Source organism: Martes martes (genome assembly GCF_963455335.1).
Source record: "Martes martes genome assembly, chromosome: 1".
NCBI lineage: Eukaryota > Metazoa > Chordata > Mammalia > Carnivora > Mustelidae > Martes > Martes martes.
Window position 1 is genome coordinate 176,619,684 of NC_137888.1, and position 14,492 is coordinate 176,634,175.

The 14,492-nt window shown below is 39.7% G+C and overlaps 1 protein-coding gene across 1 annotated transcript in view; it reads left to right on the top strand.

The window, feature by feature from the left end:
• The window catches only part of CNTN3 (contactin 3), a gene marked incomplete at both ends in the record, with an annotated part of 249,580 nt that overhangs the window by 210,100 nt on the left and 24,988 nt on the right, over nt 1-14,492 (top strand). Inside the window, 6 exons of the mRNA XM_080825412.1 lie at nt 738-855; nt 1,693-1,851; nt 1,951-2,100; nt 3,588-3,658; nt 4,638-4,872; nt 7,120-7,235. Of these exons, the coding sequence (XP_080681538.1) occupies nt 738-855; nt 1,693-1,851; nt 1,951-2,100; nt 3,588-3,658; nt 4,638-4,872; nt 7,120-7,235 (849 nt within the window). The remainder of the gene's footprint in view (nt 1-737; nt 856-1,692; nt 1,852-1,950; nt 2,101-3,587; nt 3,659-4,637; nt 4,873-7,119; nt 7,236-14,492) is intronic.

The following is a 14,492-nucleotide window of genomic DNA, read 5'->3' on the forward strand; positions in this document are numbered from 1 at the left end:
TAATGCGTGGAACTGGCCTGCAGTAAGTAATTTTATGAACATGATTTTATATTCTTTTAAAATGCAGACCATTTGACGTTGAGCTTTTAGAAATACATTTGCTCCATTAATCGGTGTTAGAGGATGCCAGCAAATGTCTTTATGGACAGCTGTTATTTTTAGTGTTTAAAGTGTTGTAATTTCTTCTTATTGAGGGGTTCATACTGACTGTTCCTAAATTCTGTATTGAACAAATTAAATAGCGTTAGGCTTTTTAAGCACCAATGTGATCAGAAAAATGTTTCAACCATGGTAATCCTCTTGTCCTGCTGTATTTATCTCTCACCAGATACCTAAATGCTTCCCTCCTCTTCTCAGGCAGATAATTGCATAGAGTTTGGAACCAGAGAAAGAGTTGAGCTGGTGCTGAGCAGTGGATATAAAAAGAAGTGTCACCCTAGTGGAAGTAAATAGACTCTGAGACCATAATCTCTGCCCTTATTTACTTTTGAAGCCATAAATGCCCAGGGGAAATCTTGTCGTTTATTTAGCTACAGGAATCTATGTGTGCAGCCACGTATGGTTTTTAACTTGCTTTTATTTCCATACATTCCGTTATAGCAGTCTACAGTCTTGAACCTCCTTGGTCTTCTCTCTAAATATGGGTTTTATCCCAGTGGTGTTGTTGGCTACAGCCTTCAAGAATTCTTCCCATTTTCAAAATGACAGTGTGTTCATTACCTGTTTTTTTCCAACAGAGTTCATCTGGTGATTTAATGATCAGAAACATTCAGCTGAAACACAGTGGAAAATATGTGTGCATGGTGCAGACGGGGGTGGACAGTGTTTCATCTGCCGCCGACCTCATAGTAAGAGGTAGACATTAATGCCTCAGTGGTTTTTGTTGTTGTTTTGTTTTGTTCCGTTTAATTTTTTTTTAAATCTCATATCTTATTTGATCATTCCCTACTGGAGGAAAAACCATGAGACCGCATATGAACATGTGAGTTGTATTACTGATTTGATTCCCTCCCCCCCAATAGACCAGAGACTATGATAAGGATGGGTGCTAATTCAACGAAATAAATATCTCAACTCTGCCCTGCGAATAGCTCTCACTGTAATCAGCGTTTCACAGGTGCTGCCAAGCTGATGTGTTTTTGAGCATGTCATTAATGCAGCAGTAGTGTTTAATATGAAAGAGAATAGTGATAATGTGTATATGACAACTTCCAAAAACCCGAGATCATCCAGAAAGCCTGAGAGAATTTGCCAATCTGAGTCACTGTCCAAGGTACTGATTTGCTACTGGGCTGAAAATGACCAGAGTGCGTGATAGACTAAAACAGCTCTGGAAGGCAAACTGGAAACTACAGAGGTGCACTGGTAGATTAAAGGAAAAGACATCATGCCAAAAGTAAATGATGTTGTATTTGGAAGGGTGCACAAATCCTCAAAAAGTGGGCATCATTTGCAACCCTAGAATACTATGATTTTGATATTACTGACTCCCGTCCAGATTGAATATCTAACAGCAGAAATGTCCAAAAGAAAATGCAGTAGTTGTATTGCTAGAGAAATACCCTTTTTCACTAAGTACTTTTGAAATTAGGATCCATTGTTGGTATTACATTGATCATGTAACATTCTTCACTTGGGTAGAAGATGATATTATGGAATTGCTGCCCACTTTTGCATTTTTGCCTTTCTTAGGTTCACCTGGGCCACCAGAAAATGTGAAGGTAGATGAAATTACAGATACCACAGCCCAACTCTCTTGGAAAGAAGGTACAGATAACCATAGCCCAGTTATATCCTATTCTGTTCAGGCGAGGACACCTTTCTCCGTGGGTTGGCAAACTGCCACAACAGGTAAAGGGAAAGAATCAAATGCCATTGGTACCTATAAATGGGTTTTAAACCAGTGATAAGACCTGCAGAATGTCACTTCTCTGACATATTCCTTTTCAGTGCCTGAGGTTATTGATGGGAAAACACACACTGCTACAGTCGTCGAGTTAAATCCATGGGTGGAATACGAATTTCGGGTTGTAGCCAGTAACAAAATCGGAGGTGGAGAACCCAGTTTACCCTCAGAAAAAGTAAGAACTGAAGAGGCAGGTTAGTGTTTTTGTTTTCTGAGTAAAATAGGTTAATAGGTTTCCCTAGGTGTGTATTTTCATTTCTCTCGGACTTGGCCTCCAGGCCAGCAGGGGATTAGCCTCAATAATCCATTGTTGCAATTATCTGACCTACCTAATAGCAGAACTGGCCATATGGCATTTGTCAAAAGACACTCTTGTAAGTGATTCTGATGTAATGTGACATTTCCAAAAGTTCAGTCCATCATCAGCGTTCATTAGTGCATGTTAAGTGAATATATTTTTGTCACTTAAGGTTATAATTACTATCTGACATAGTCACCCTGTTAACAGGGGAAATGCTGTTTTCATTTATAACAAGCATTGACAAATTGGTAGGATAATGACATTTGGGAGTTTTGCTGCTAGGAAATCTCATTTTTCCACCAAGCTCCATGAATGAGCTCAAGCGACTGATGATCAGGAATATTTTGACCCCTCAACTATTAGATTAAGAGAGAATCATTGTTAAAATGTTATGTTTTGGGTGACTATTAATATTAACTTTAAGACTATTTTTATAACTCTAAAAATACCCTAACATTGAAATTGAAACTCAGGAAGTGTTCATAGTATCAGATTCCTGAGGCGTCTGAGAGGATCTATAGACTTTACTTTTCAGAATCTGTAATATTAATTAATGTTGATTAAAATGATGTTTGAAGTATAGCTAGTATGTCACTTTAGGAACTGAGCCAAAATAGAAGTCATGGAATATGTTTCAGTAATTGTAATGATGCTTTTTCACTCAGGACAATGCATGTGATATTTATGGCAGGAGTTATGAGAAACACGAGAACCATGCCAATCTTTGTAGTCCATTTGTTTATTCATACAACACATACTTATGGAGTATCCACTGTGTGATCAGCACTTTCTAGATATGGTGACTACAGCTCTGAACAAAGACACACCTTCAGGAGCTTCTATTCTAGTTTTGTCATAGAAATTGCTAAGCATAAAGTTCTCAGTGTAAACAGGGAATCTGATATCCATGTGAGGTGTATAAAGAATACCTCATAACAAGATTTGAGGATTTGAGTCTATGTATTTTTTTTTTTTTAACTAAAGTCAATGTTGATACAGCAATTACATCTGTAATGTGGAAGAGTCACAAGTGAAATGTTCATGCTGGATTCATTTCCCATCATCCCCAGGGAATCACTTTCCCTTGTTGTATTGACCTCTATCCTGAGTCATTTTTTTTTTATTGTTTGAGGTATTGCAGATCTATGAAAATTTCATGCAAATATAAATTATTTGATGATATCCTCAAAGATAAATATGCATATATGGATATTGCATGTATGTCTCACATGATCCAGATACACACACACACACACACACACACACACACACACACATATGTATAATGTGCCAATGATCAAATTACTTCAAATATTAGAAATAAACAACATTGAATCAAATGGAAATTGGGTTTTATATCTGTCTCTCTGACCTACACAGTTCCGGAAGTGCCTCCTTCGGAAGTCAGTGGAGGAGGTGGAAGCCGGTCTGAGCTGGTGATAACTTGGGATGTAAGTGTTTGGACAGCAGCCTTCCCCTCAGGGGTTTGCTCTTCCCACCACAGCCCCTAGTGGTGCTGGTGGTGGGCCATAGTACTAGTAGCTCACCCTATGCTAATCACTGTTTCTAGAACTGATTTGGTTTTTGTTGTTGTTGTTTTTTTTCATTTCACTCTTGCAACATTTTATAGATGAAAACACTAAGGCATAGAGAATATTAAATAATTTGCCCAGGGTCATTTGACTGGTAAACATGGGGTTGAGAGTCAAGTCCTGGCTGTTTGCTCTCAAGCTGTCCTCACGGCTTTCCACGCAGCTGTAACCCCACTGATGATGTTCACCCACTGATTCCAGCAGGTGCTTGCTTCCTGGCCATGCTCTCAGCTCTTGCTTTATGTTGTAATTAGGAAAAAATGTAATTAGCACATTTAAAGTCAGAAAGCATGAGAATTGGCTGTGTTATTTGAAGATATTGATGGAAAAATAGAAAGTTAAGAGATCATGAAGGAGTGTCAGTAGGAATTGTTGACATGATCTAAATACAGCTTTGACCTTAATACATTGTTTTTACTTTCTTTTTTTTTTATAATTTTAGTCCTTTGTACTTAATTATCATATCAATAGATAATTTTTTTCCATAAAGTCAACATTCTGGATTAGGTGATTTTTATTTGACTCAAGTGATGAGGTATATTCAACTGAAAGTATATCTTATGATACAGAACTCAGATTGGAGCTACAGGGTGCTTAAAAAAATCTGAATAACTTTGGAAAATTCCAACTAGTTATCTGGATGGCTATGAAAAAGTGGCATATATCTCTTTAAAGCACCTGACTGTGCCACTGACCTTTTTCTCTTTTTTTTATAGAACCTCTTAATACGATGTCAGTTAGTATTTGATGGGTTTTGCAAAAGACTAAGGATTAGAGCTCATTTATTTTTGCCTTGCCCTCATGTGTAAGGGTGATTTAATATGTCTTTCCTTTGTAGCCAGTCCCCGAAGAACTACAGAATGGTGAAGGTTTTGGTTATGTTGTTGCCTTCCGCCCTCTTGGAGTTACTAACTGGATCCAGACAGTGGTCACATCTCCTGATACCCCAAGATATGTCTTTAGGAATGAAAGCATCATGCCATTTTCACTGTATGAAGTTAAAGTGGGTGTTTATAATAACAAAGGTGAAGGACCATTTAGCCCGGTGACAACCGTGTTCTCTGCCGAAGAAGGTATGGAGACTGTGTGGTTTGTGTTATCAGTAAACTTAGTAAATGCTTCTTGACTTCAGATAAATTTCTTCCAAAGAATAATGACTGAAGCCACAGTTAGATTCAAAGACCAGGTAATAAATATCAACCAAGCCGACTTGAAGTACGAGGCTCAGTAGCTAGTCAGAGGATGTAACTCTTGGTTAAAATCTGTGGATGAAGAGTACATTTTGAGCTCCAGCTTGTGAAACGGGGCACAACACAGCTTTCCACAGCCTTCTTCTTTGGGGGATAAGATTAGGATACTCTCTTCAAAGTTCCCCAGTCTCAATTCTTATGGTGTTTCCTATGACCTGAGAATGGGATGTTAGCAGAATGGAGAGGGAAACCTAAAGTAGGATATGGAGAGGTGTGCAATGTACAGGCTTAAAGATGTGATACATTGGTTCCAGCTAGTGTATGTAGATTCATACATACTCGACTCTGGACCCATGCTATCTCTCTGCCTTTCCTTTATACTTGCCCCAACTATGGTATCTCCTTAGAAAATATGATTATTAGGAGAATCATATGAAATTGCCATTTTATAGGAAAAAAGCAGCTGAATATTGGCTATCACATGGGGTTCTACTTAATAAGAATGATAGGAGCTAACGCGTATTGAAAGCTTACCATTGCCAGACTTTACCTAATTTGGATTTTTTTAAGGAGGAATTACATGTGGGTACTGTCATTATAGCCCATGTATACATAAGAAAATGGAATTTTAATGAAAGAAATGAATAAACTAGCCATACTCCATAAAGACTTACCAAACAGGTATTTTAACCAAGAGCCTTTGCTCTGAACCGTTCTGAACTCATAAAATGTGATTTTGCAGTGTCTTCTCTACCCCAAGACCTTGCAGTAAATTGCAGAAGGTGGTCTGCAGTTGTCATGTCTAAAATAATAAGAAGACTCAGTTTTTTAATACCACATATTCTTATCTTCTTTTTTTCTATGGAATTCTGAGAGAAAAACAAACAAGTAGTATTAAAACCTTCACAAAAAATAAGAGCCTTTATGTTCATAGCCAGAACCCATTTCCAAGACTAGCCAAGGATTTTCTTTGTAAGGACAGCATTCTGAGGAAGGATGGCAGTTAACCAGGGAGTTTTCAAGCACTACCTACCCTGTGCATTCTGGACTGAGAGGGCTGGAGGTTGGAGGGAGGGACAACCACAGCCTGTTACCCTCTCCCTGCCCTCCTGCACTTTCCTCCTCTTGTTATTATTCTTGCCACCACTGATGAGTTGAATAAAGGTCTTTCTGTTCCAAACATCAGATAGAGATTTGACTTTTCTATGAAAAAGTGAAGGATTTGTTGGATACTACGACTTACTGAATCAGAAGAAGATTTAAACAACATACTTCATAAGGATCATTAATAAGAAAAGCTGTGGGGCCTCAGAAACCCCCTAGCTCTCTAGGGTGCCAGGACTGGATTGACTGGCTCAAGTACTCCTCATCTGTCCAAACCAAGTTTCAAATTATCAGGACAGAAAATCTAATAGGCCCTTCCTTGGACCAAGATTCTGCCTCACTATCAATCAGCACAGCCCAGAAGCAGGATGATTTGACACAGAAATGGATATTGGGAGAGGGGAAGTCCCTGCTCAGATCTGTGCTGTGAGACAGGAGAATGACTGTGAGCCCCTCAAGCTAAGAGTTGTTTATTACAGAGGGATATTTGTTGTGTAATAAGTTCTGTGCATGTCTGTCTACTCCTTCAAAACAGTAAACGTCTGGAAGTTGCTGTATCTCATTTAAGTGTGCCCCTCTTGTGGGCCTTGGATACAGAAGGCACTAACTAAATGCTTATTGAATAAATGAACTCTATAGAGCATGACTTTGTTTGGCAAGACAAAATTAAACAAACAGGCGGCATTTGTGTGCATTGGAATGCCCAAGCAAGAGCTGTGGGATGGAAGGGAAAGAAACAAGGAGCTGGTGGAGAGAACATAGGGAAAGAAGGGAAGAAAAGATACCAAGAAAAAAGTGCAACAGAGGAAAGAAGAGCTTTCTGCTGCTGTTCAGCAAGGAAAAGTCTATCTACTCCCAAAGCAGGGAAACAGATCAAGACATGGTTTATGTTTTCAAATGTTTTAATAAAGTGTTTTATTGGATTTTCAAATATGTTAAAGTGCCTTTTTAAAAATAAGACCTTCAATAGATTTTTAAATTAACTACCAAAATAATAATTGCATTTCACTTTCTGTTGCCAAACAGAGCCTACAATAGCTCCATCTCAAGTATCTGCAAATAGCCTATCTTCCTCAGAAATTGAAGTGTCATGGAATACCATTCCTTGGAAGTTAAGCAATGGACATTTGCTTGGCTATGAGGTAATTTCTTTTAAAACAATAGACTGCCCCTCCGATTTCCCCCACTCACTTCTCCTCTCCATCTCCCCATGTCCTCTGTGTTATTCCTTATGCTCCACAAGTAAGTGAAACCATATGATAATTGACTCTCTCTGCTTGACTTATTTCTTCACTCAGGATAATCTCCTCCAGTCCTGTCCATGTTGATACAAAAGCTGGGTATGCATCCTTTCTGATGGAGGCATAATACTGCATAGTTTATATGGACCGTATCTTCTTTATCCATTCGTCCACTGAAGGGCATCTTGGCTTTTTCCACAGTTTGGCAACCATGGCCATTGCTGCTGTGAACATTGGGGAACAGATGGCCCTTCTTTTCACTATCTCTGTATCTTTGGGTAGATACCCAGTAGTGCAATTGCAGGGTCATAGGGAAGCTCTATTTTTAATTTCTTAAGGAATTTCCACACTGTTTTCCAAAGTGGCTGCACCAACTTGCATTCCCACCAACAGTGTGAGAGGATTCCCCTTTCTCCACATGCTCTCCAACACAAACCATGAGAGACTGTGGACTCTGAGAAACAAACTGAGCGTTTTGGAGGGGAGGGGGATGGGAGGTTGTGTGAGCCTGGTGGTGGGTATTATGGAGGGCACGTATTGCATGGAGCACTGGGTGTGGTGCATAAACAATGAATTTTGGAACACTGAAAAAAATAAAATTAAATTAAAAAAATAAAAAATAAATAAAACTAGTAGACTGTATATGTATGTTGCCATGGTACCTTGTCTCCTTCCATTTAAAATTCTTTTTAACAACGACATTTAAAGTCTGACTTCGGTTGAAATTTTACTGGCACGTTGTCCCATGTAATTATTAGTGGTTATTGAGTTTAACTTAACAAGCTGAATGAAAATAACTTGGGATAGAAAGAAAAAACAGTGGAGCAGCTGGGTGGCACAGTCGGTTGTACATCGGACTCTTGGTTTCAGCTTGGGGCGTGTTCTTAGGGTGGTGGGATCAAATCAGGGGTCGGGCTCCGTTTTTGGCATGGAGTCTGCTTGAGGTTCTCTTTTTCCCTCTTCATCTGCCCCTCCCCTTGCTCTCTCTCAATCTCTCTCTCTCTCTCTCTCTCAGAAATAATAAATCTTTAATTTAAAAAAAGAATATGAAAGGAAATCATATATCAGATGAGCCAGATCTTTTAGATGGATTGACTAAAAGATAAGAGTGATATTGAACTGTAATATTTAAGTTCAAAAGATATTTATACCAATAGGAAATCATTTTCGTCCAGCTCTTTCTTCGTCTTACCTTCTTGGTGGCCTTGTTATATTGTACGATTCTCTGTTAGGCTCTCCAGAAGATAACTGACTATAACTTAATTCTTGCCTTCAGTCTGTGACCTAATTCTTGCCTTTAACGAACTCTGTTTGGAGAAGTAAGATGAGAGACCTGAAACATAGCATGGCACAAGACCAGATGTAATGACCATCAGAATAGGTAACAGAGGAAGTGTTTGGATGGTCAAGAGTAATGAGTAGTCTTGAAAGCTGCCCTAGGCTTAATAGGACTTTAAAGGAAAATAAGTAAAGAGAGAAGATGCAAAATTCTAGATTAAGCATGGCATGTTGGAGAACTAGAGGGAGTGGTGACCCACCTGCTGAAGAAGTTTCCTATAGGAGGGTTGACTGCAGATAGGCACAGGAGAGCCAGGTCACATATGGCTTTGAATATTGAGAAGAACTGTTTTGACTCAGCCCCATGTTTAGTAGGGAGCCATTAGAGCTGGAAGGAGTTGAGCTGAGAACTAGCAAGGTAAAAACTAAGTCTTTTTTTTTTTTTTTTTTTTTAAGATTTGTGTATTTATTCCCTATAGAGAGAGAGGATGCAAGCAGGGGAAGGTGCAGAGGGAGAGGAAGAGAGAATCTCCAGCAGACTCCTGCTGAACACAGAGCCCAATAGGACCCTGAGATCATGACCCAAGCCCAAATTAAGAGTCCGACTTTTAACCAACTGAGCCACCCAGGCACCCCAAAAGTAAAGTCTTAAGAAGACTTCTCTGACGGTGATATCGTAAGAATCATAGTTCTGATTTCATCCCCACTCACAGCCATGTTTTTAAGGACCCTCCCTCATGCTTGTCACTGCTGATTCAGGGGCAGACTTACACAGGCACATACGCAACCCAGGACCATATACCCCTCCACTTGCCCACATAACCTCCAACTATGATACCAAGGCAGCCCCCTGATCCATGGACAGTCAGGCGGAGCTAGTCAGATTCTTGTTTGATATGTTGAATTAAGCAATATAGAGATTGTAATTACTGAGTGTAATGCAGTGGTATGTGGAATTTAGGACTCGGTTCAGGCTTCTCAAGTTAAGGCCATGGGCAAGTGGGACAAAGCTTGGCACAGGTGAGATAGAGCAGACAGACTCTGCTACAACTCCAATGAATGGAGGAGACAAGGACCCATGGAGCTGGAGGGACAGCAAGCAAAACAGAATAGCTCTTCGATAACTGTCCAGTTCTCAAGTAGACTCGCTATATTCTTTTTCATAATGTCACCTTGCCCTTCTTGTCAGTAAACTCCCTTTATAATTGAATTGAGAGAGCTTCTGTTCCTGGTAACCAAACATTGACTTGAATAAATATCCGTGATAAAGCAGAGAAAAGATAGTCTAGAGCAGCAGTGCTCCACGATGGCATGGTGGACTGCCTTCACCAGAATTACCTGAATTGTTGCTAAAGATGAACCCCCAGAGCCCTCCCTGGACTCACTGAACTCAAATATCTAGAAGTGGGTATTGTCAATGTAGATTTTTAGTAGGAAACACAGGAAACATAGAAACTTGACCAGGGATGGAACTACCCAGACTTAAAGAAGTAAAACACCACACAAACACTGCGGACTGACTTGATCAGCATCTGGAAAGAAGCCAAGAACCTTTAGTTGGAAAGTTCCTTTAATTCCATGACAGTGAAAGAAGCAACACCTACTTTCTCCCCAGTGGTTAGAGAAAAGGAATTGTGGGGGAAAGGTAAGTGGGATGGAAGGAGATGGAAAGGGAAGCAGTTCTGAGCTCAAAACTGCATGGCATCTTGACTGTCACTTTACTAGTTGTGCTGGAAAAGTCGCATCAACTTTGTGAGCCTCGTTTTTCCACACCTGCAGAATTGGGTAGTAATTGGCCTAACCTTATTAGGATTTGGAGAGTACTGAATGGTATTAAACACTTATGTGCTTCTTGCAGTCTCTGGCTTATAATAGAAAACAATCCCTAAGTGCAAGCCCTATCTCAAAAGAATTGCTGAAATATTAATTTATAGAATTCTCCCCAGTAAATATCCTTAAGCAATTCTTCCACTCTAAGCTTCTTTGCCTCAAGAGAGTTTATGATACTTGTCCAGAGGAGTTGCCTGCAAGAGCCCTTTCTCCCTAGGTTTGTTTGCAAAACTCAAGCCCTCAAGGAGTTAGTTCCATGTGTCCTGGAGGGTAAGAAGAAAGCAAATGTCACTGAGAAAAAAATAGAAGTGAAATTTCAGGTGACCTTGGTGGAAACAAAGATCTGAGGCTTACAAAATCTTGGGGGGCCCATACCTTTCTACCTGGCAGTCTCCATGTTGGTGGTAAGACCACAGGAGGGAACAGATCTATTTCCCACTTTCAGCAATGATCAATGATTTCCCATTCTCCAAGCATGGTCCGGGAACTAAAGGGATCAAATCAATGTAATATTAAGTTTTCTTGACAAGGTTTTGGGAATGGGCGCCCCAGCAGTGACTGAGGTTGAATTTCCCATTAGCTGAGCAGGATATATTCCTGTTAAATCAAATTAACTTAAGGAAAATAAACAAACACATTTTGCATGCCTCAGACAATGGACGGAGATGTACATCCCCGTTAATAACCTTGCCCTTTACAAACCACAAGACAGGATCATAATTCAAGAGCCGGTTGTAGTTCATGAAATAGTTAAGAGAAACGAGAATATACATAAATGGGCTTTGTGGTTTTCAAAGCACCACAGCCAAGGTAGCAGTTGCTGGCAATTTTTTGGCAGCATGGGGACAGATAGATGTTAATTTTGCAATACATAAATGTAAGCTGATAAGAATATTCTATAAGAAAGCTGAGTTATACCTCTTTTGTTTATGTCATGAAAGAGTGATTGAATGAAAGAGAAAACCAAAGAATCCAAAGAGAGCCAGCATAGGATCTTATTAAGTCCACACCGTCTTAGAATTAGACAGACTTGCAGCCAACTCCACTAGGATAGAGGACGAGCTCCACCAGGGACTGGGAAGTCTGCTTGTTTATTCAGTGATGTACGCCAAGTGCCAGGAGTCCTATCTGGCACACAGGAGGCATGCAAAAAAATATGTGTTGATTGAATAAATGCAATTTTGACTCCACTATCTTGCTGCTGTGGCCTTGAGCAAGTTATTAAAGCTCTCCAAAGCTCAGTTAAAATAAAGATGATAATAGTAAATAACACACTGCATCATTGGAGACTAAAATGAGATAAAGCAGCTACTGTCAAAACGGCTGGAAGAGACTTGGGTTTTCTCTGTTTTGAGCATTGGTCACTGGGATAATATCTCTTTGGAAGGAAAAATTGGAAAAAGCAATGAAGAAACATAGAAAGACCTAGTATCCAAATGTATGGTTCAATGCTGTTGTTTCTGTTGGTGCTGGTATGTTGCCCTCGGGGTAGGAGGCAAAAAGATGAGAGAGGCAAAGAGAAAATGGGACTTACTTTGACGTTATTTGCTGGTTGGGGTGCATGGCAGCTTGCCTGTCTGTATAAAGAGCCACAAACGTAACATCCAAATGCAGCATGAATAAGGTGTTGAAGGGAAACAACTAGTGAAAATTTCTTTCCGTGAATCATGCATGGAACACTACATCAAAAACTAATGCTGTTCTGTATGGTGACAAACATAACATAATAAAAAAAATAAAAAAATTTCTTTCCCGAGTGCTTGTTAAATAGGAAAAGATATGCTACTTTGGAGAATCTTAAGAAATATTTTATGTAATTACACGAAGATAAAAATATGTATTTTCTTAGGTTCAATAATGATTTAAACACTAACATGGAAAAACAAATGACTTAGCGGAGTGGTTAATTACCAGTCGTGTGGCTAACTTTCTGGGTTGCAGTTTCCCCAATATGGCTTTAAAATTGTTAATAGCTCCTGCTTTTCTCTCATCTCAGCGAGGGTTGATCATGTGCCACGTGGCATGCTGAGCACACATCATCATTAGCATCCAGACTAATTTTCTTTCTGATTTGACCAAGTAGTAGTTGAGGAGCTCATTTCCCTGGGCTCCAATTTATTTCATCTGCTAAGCCGTAACACTCAGGCTCAGATCTTTTCTTGTGCCCTTTGAATAGGAACCAGAGATGCAGACATGATAAAGAGGATGCAAAGGGTTGAAGTTCATGGGTAGCAGGTGCTGGAGGAACAAAAGCTCCAAAGTTATAGCATGATTTCTCCCATCAATTTCTGAAAGCCATTATGTGTCTTGAAAAATAAAAATAAAACTGGAGAGAATGACCTTGATAAGTGATTGAAACAAATGTCTACAATTGTGAGATAATATAGATTAGCACTTTTGGAGGATACTTAGTGATTCTTTTAAATGCGTGGGAGGGGAGCAAAACCAAAAATTGTGTGCAAAATGCATGACTATTAACCTCACTGATACCGATGAAGTTTTAGAATATAAGTGAGGTTCTGTGGGGTGAGGTCTGGAGCCGATGACCGAGAAAGAATTCTTGAGACATCTTTGGTGCAAAATGGTAGTTTATTAAAGCAGGGGGACAGGACCCATTGGCAGAAAGAGCTGCTTCCCCGGGGGGTGTGAGGGGTGGCTTATAATATACTATGGGGTTGGGGGAGGTAAGGAAAAGGGAGAGTTTGAAAGAACTTTCATATGCTAAAGAGGACCCACAGGATACCTAAGGTCTTGCCATTTCAAGTTAAGGGTTTTTTTCCTTTTAATAAGGCATTAACAGTAAGGTATAGTTGGGAGATTCCTGGAGGAATGCCACATTCCTGCTATCACACATCCTTTCAATGAACTTTAAGTTTAGAAGAAATTTAACTTTATTTACATTTCCCTCTGCCTCAGCCTCCCTCAATTTTATGGAGGGGAAGATGACGTTAGGGCTTCAGGAACGGAGTTAGGGATCTTTGGAAGTTAGGCTATTGATAAGAAAGCTTCTTCCTTGTAAATCACTAGGACATTTGTAAATTGAGGGAGACTCAGGTCTTGCAGGATTGTGATCTCTACAAGTTGACTATTTGTTTTTCCTTTAGGGCAGCCAGGAGTGCCCGAGGAGTGTCACCTATACCCCATTGGGGGGGGGGTGTCGGCGTGTGGTCCTCTGCTCTGTCTTCAGCTTGCCTTCTATTCCCTCATCAATACCTTTGTCCAGACTCCTGTTCTAAACAGCTATAGAGAATGTGGTTGGTTTCAAACATTTTAATTACACAGGGAAAAGATGTCAAATATTTAAGTTATTTTTTGAGAGTGTGAAAATTCTACTGGAAAAAAAAAGAAATGTACATTAAGTCTAATTCCATACTATCAGGCAAAGAATTAACTGATTCTAGAATTAATTCATTCTAGAATTAGTCAAATGTAACTTGGGAAAATTGGATAGAAACTATTGAGACACATTTAAACAAATAGGAAACAGGCAAAAATGAATTCAAGTGAATGAAATGCAGACTTTAGGCTCAGAGGAAGGATTGGTTATGCTAGAGAGAGCAGTCACTGTGTGTGAGCCAGAGTTGCTCAAAGGGAGCTCTGTATGTGTGGTGGTAGTGGTGTGTGTGGGGGGGGGGGGTAGTGTTTGAGCTATAACTGACATACAACATTATATTAGTTTCAGGTATACAACATAATGAGTTGATATTTGTATAAATTGTGAAATGATCATCACAGTAAGTCTAGTTAACATCCATCAGCACATATAGTTACAAATTTTTTGTGTGGTGTATGTGTGTGTGATGAGAACTTTTAGGATCTCCCTCCACAGTTACCATTGCTGTGCATGAGATCCCCATGACTTTTATTTTATAACTGAAAGTTTGTGTTCTGTGTGTGTGTGTGTGTGTGTGTGTGTGTGTGTGTGTGTGTGTGTTCTTTGTTAGGGCAAAGGTAGTCCCTAGCAAACTGTGTCCCCGCATAGGGATGCAGGGGAATAAATATCATAGCCTCTCTCCTCCTACACTCCCATCCCCTATCTTCTATTGGCCA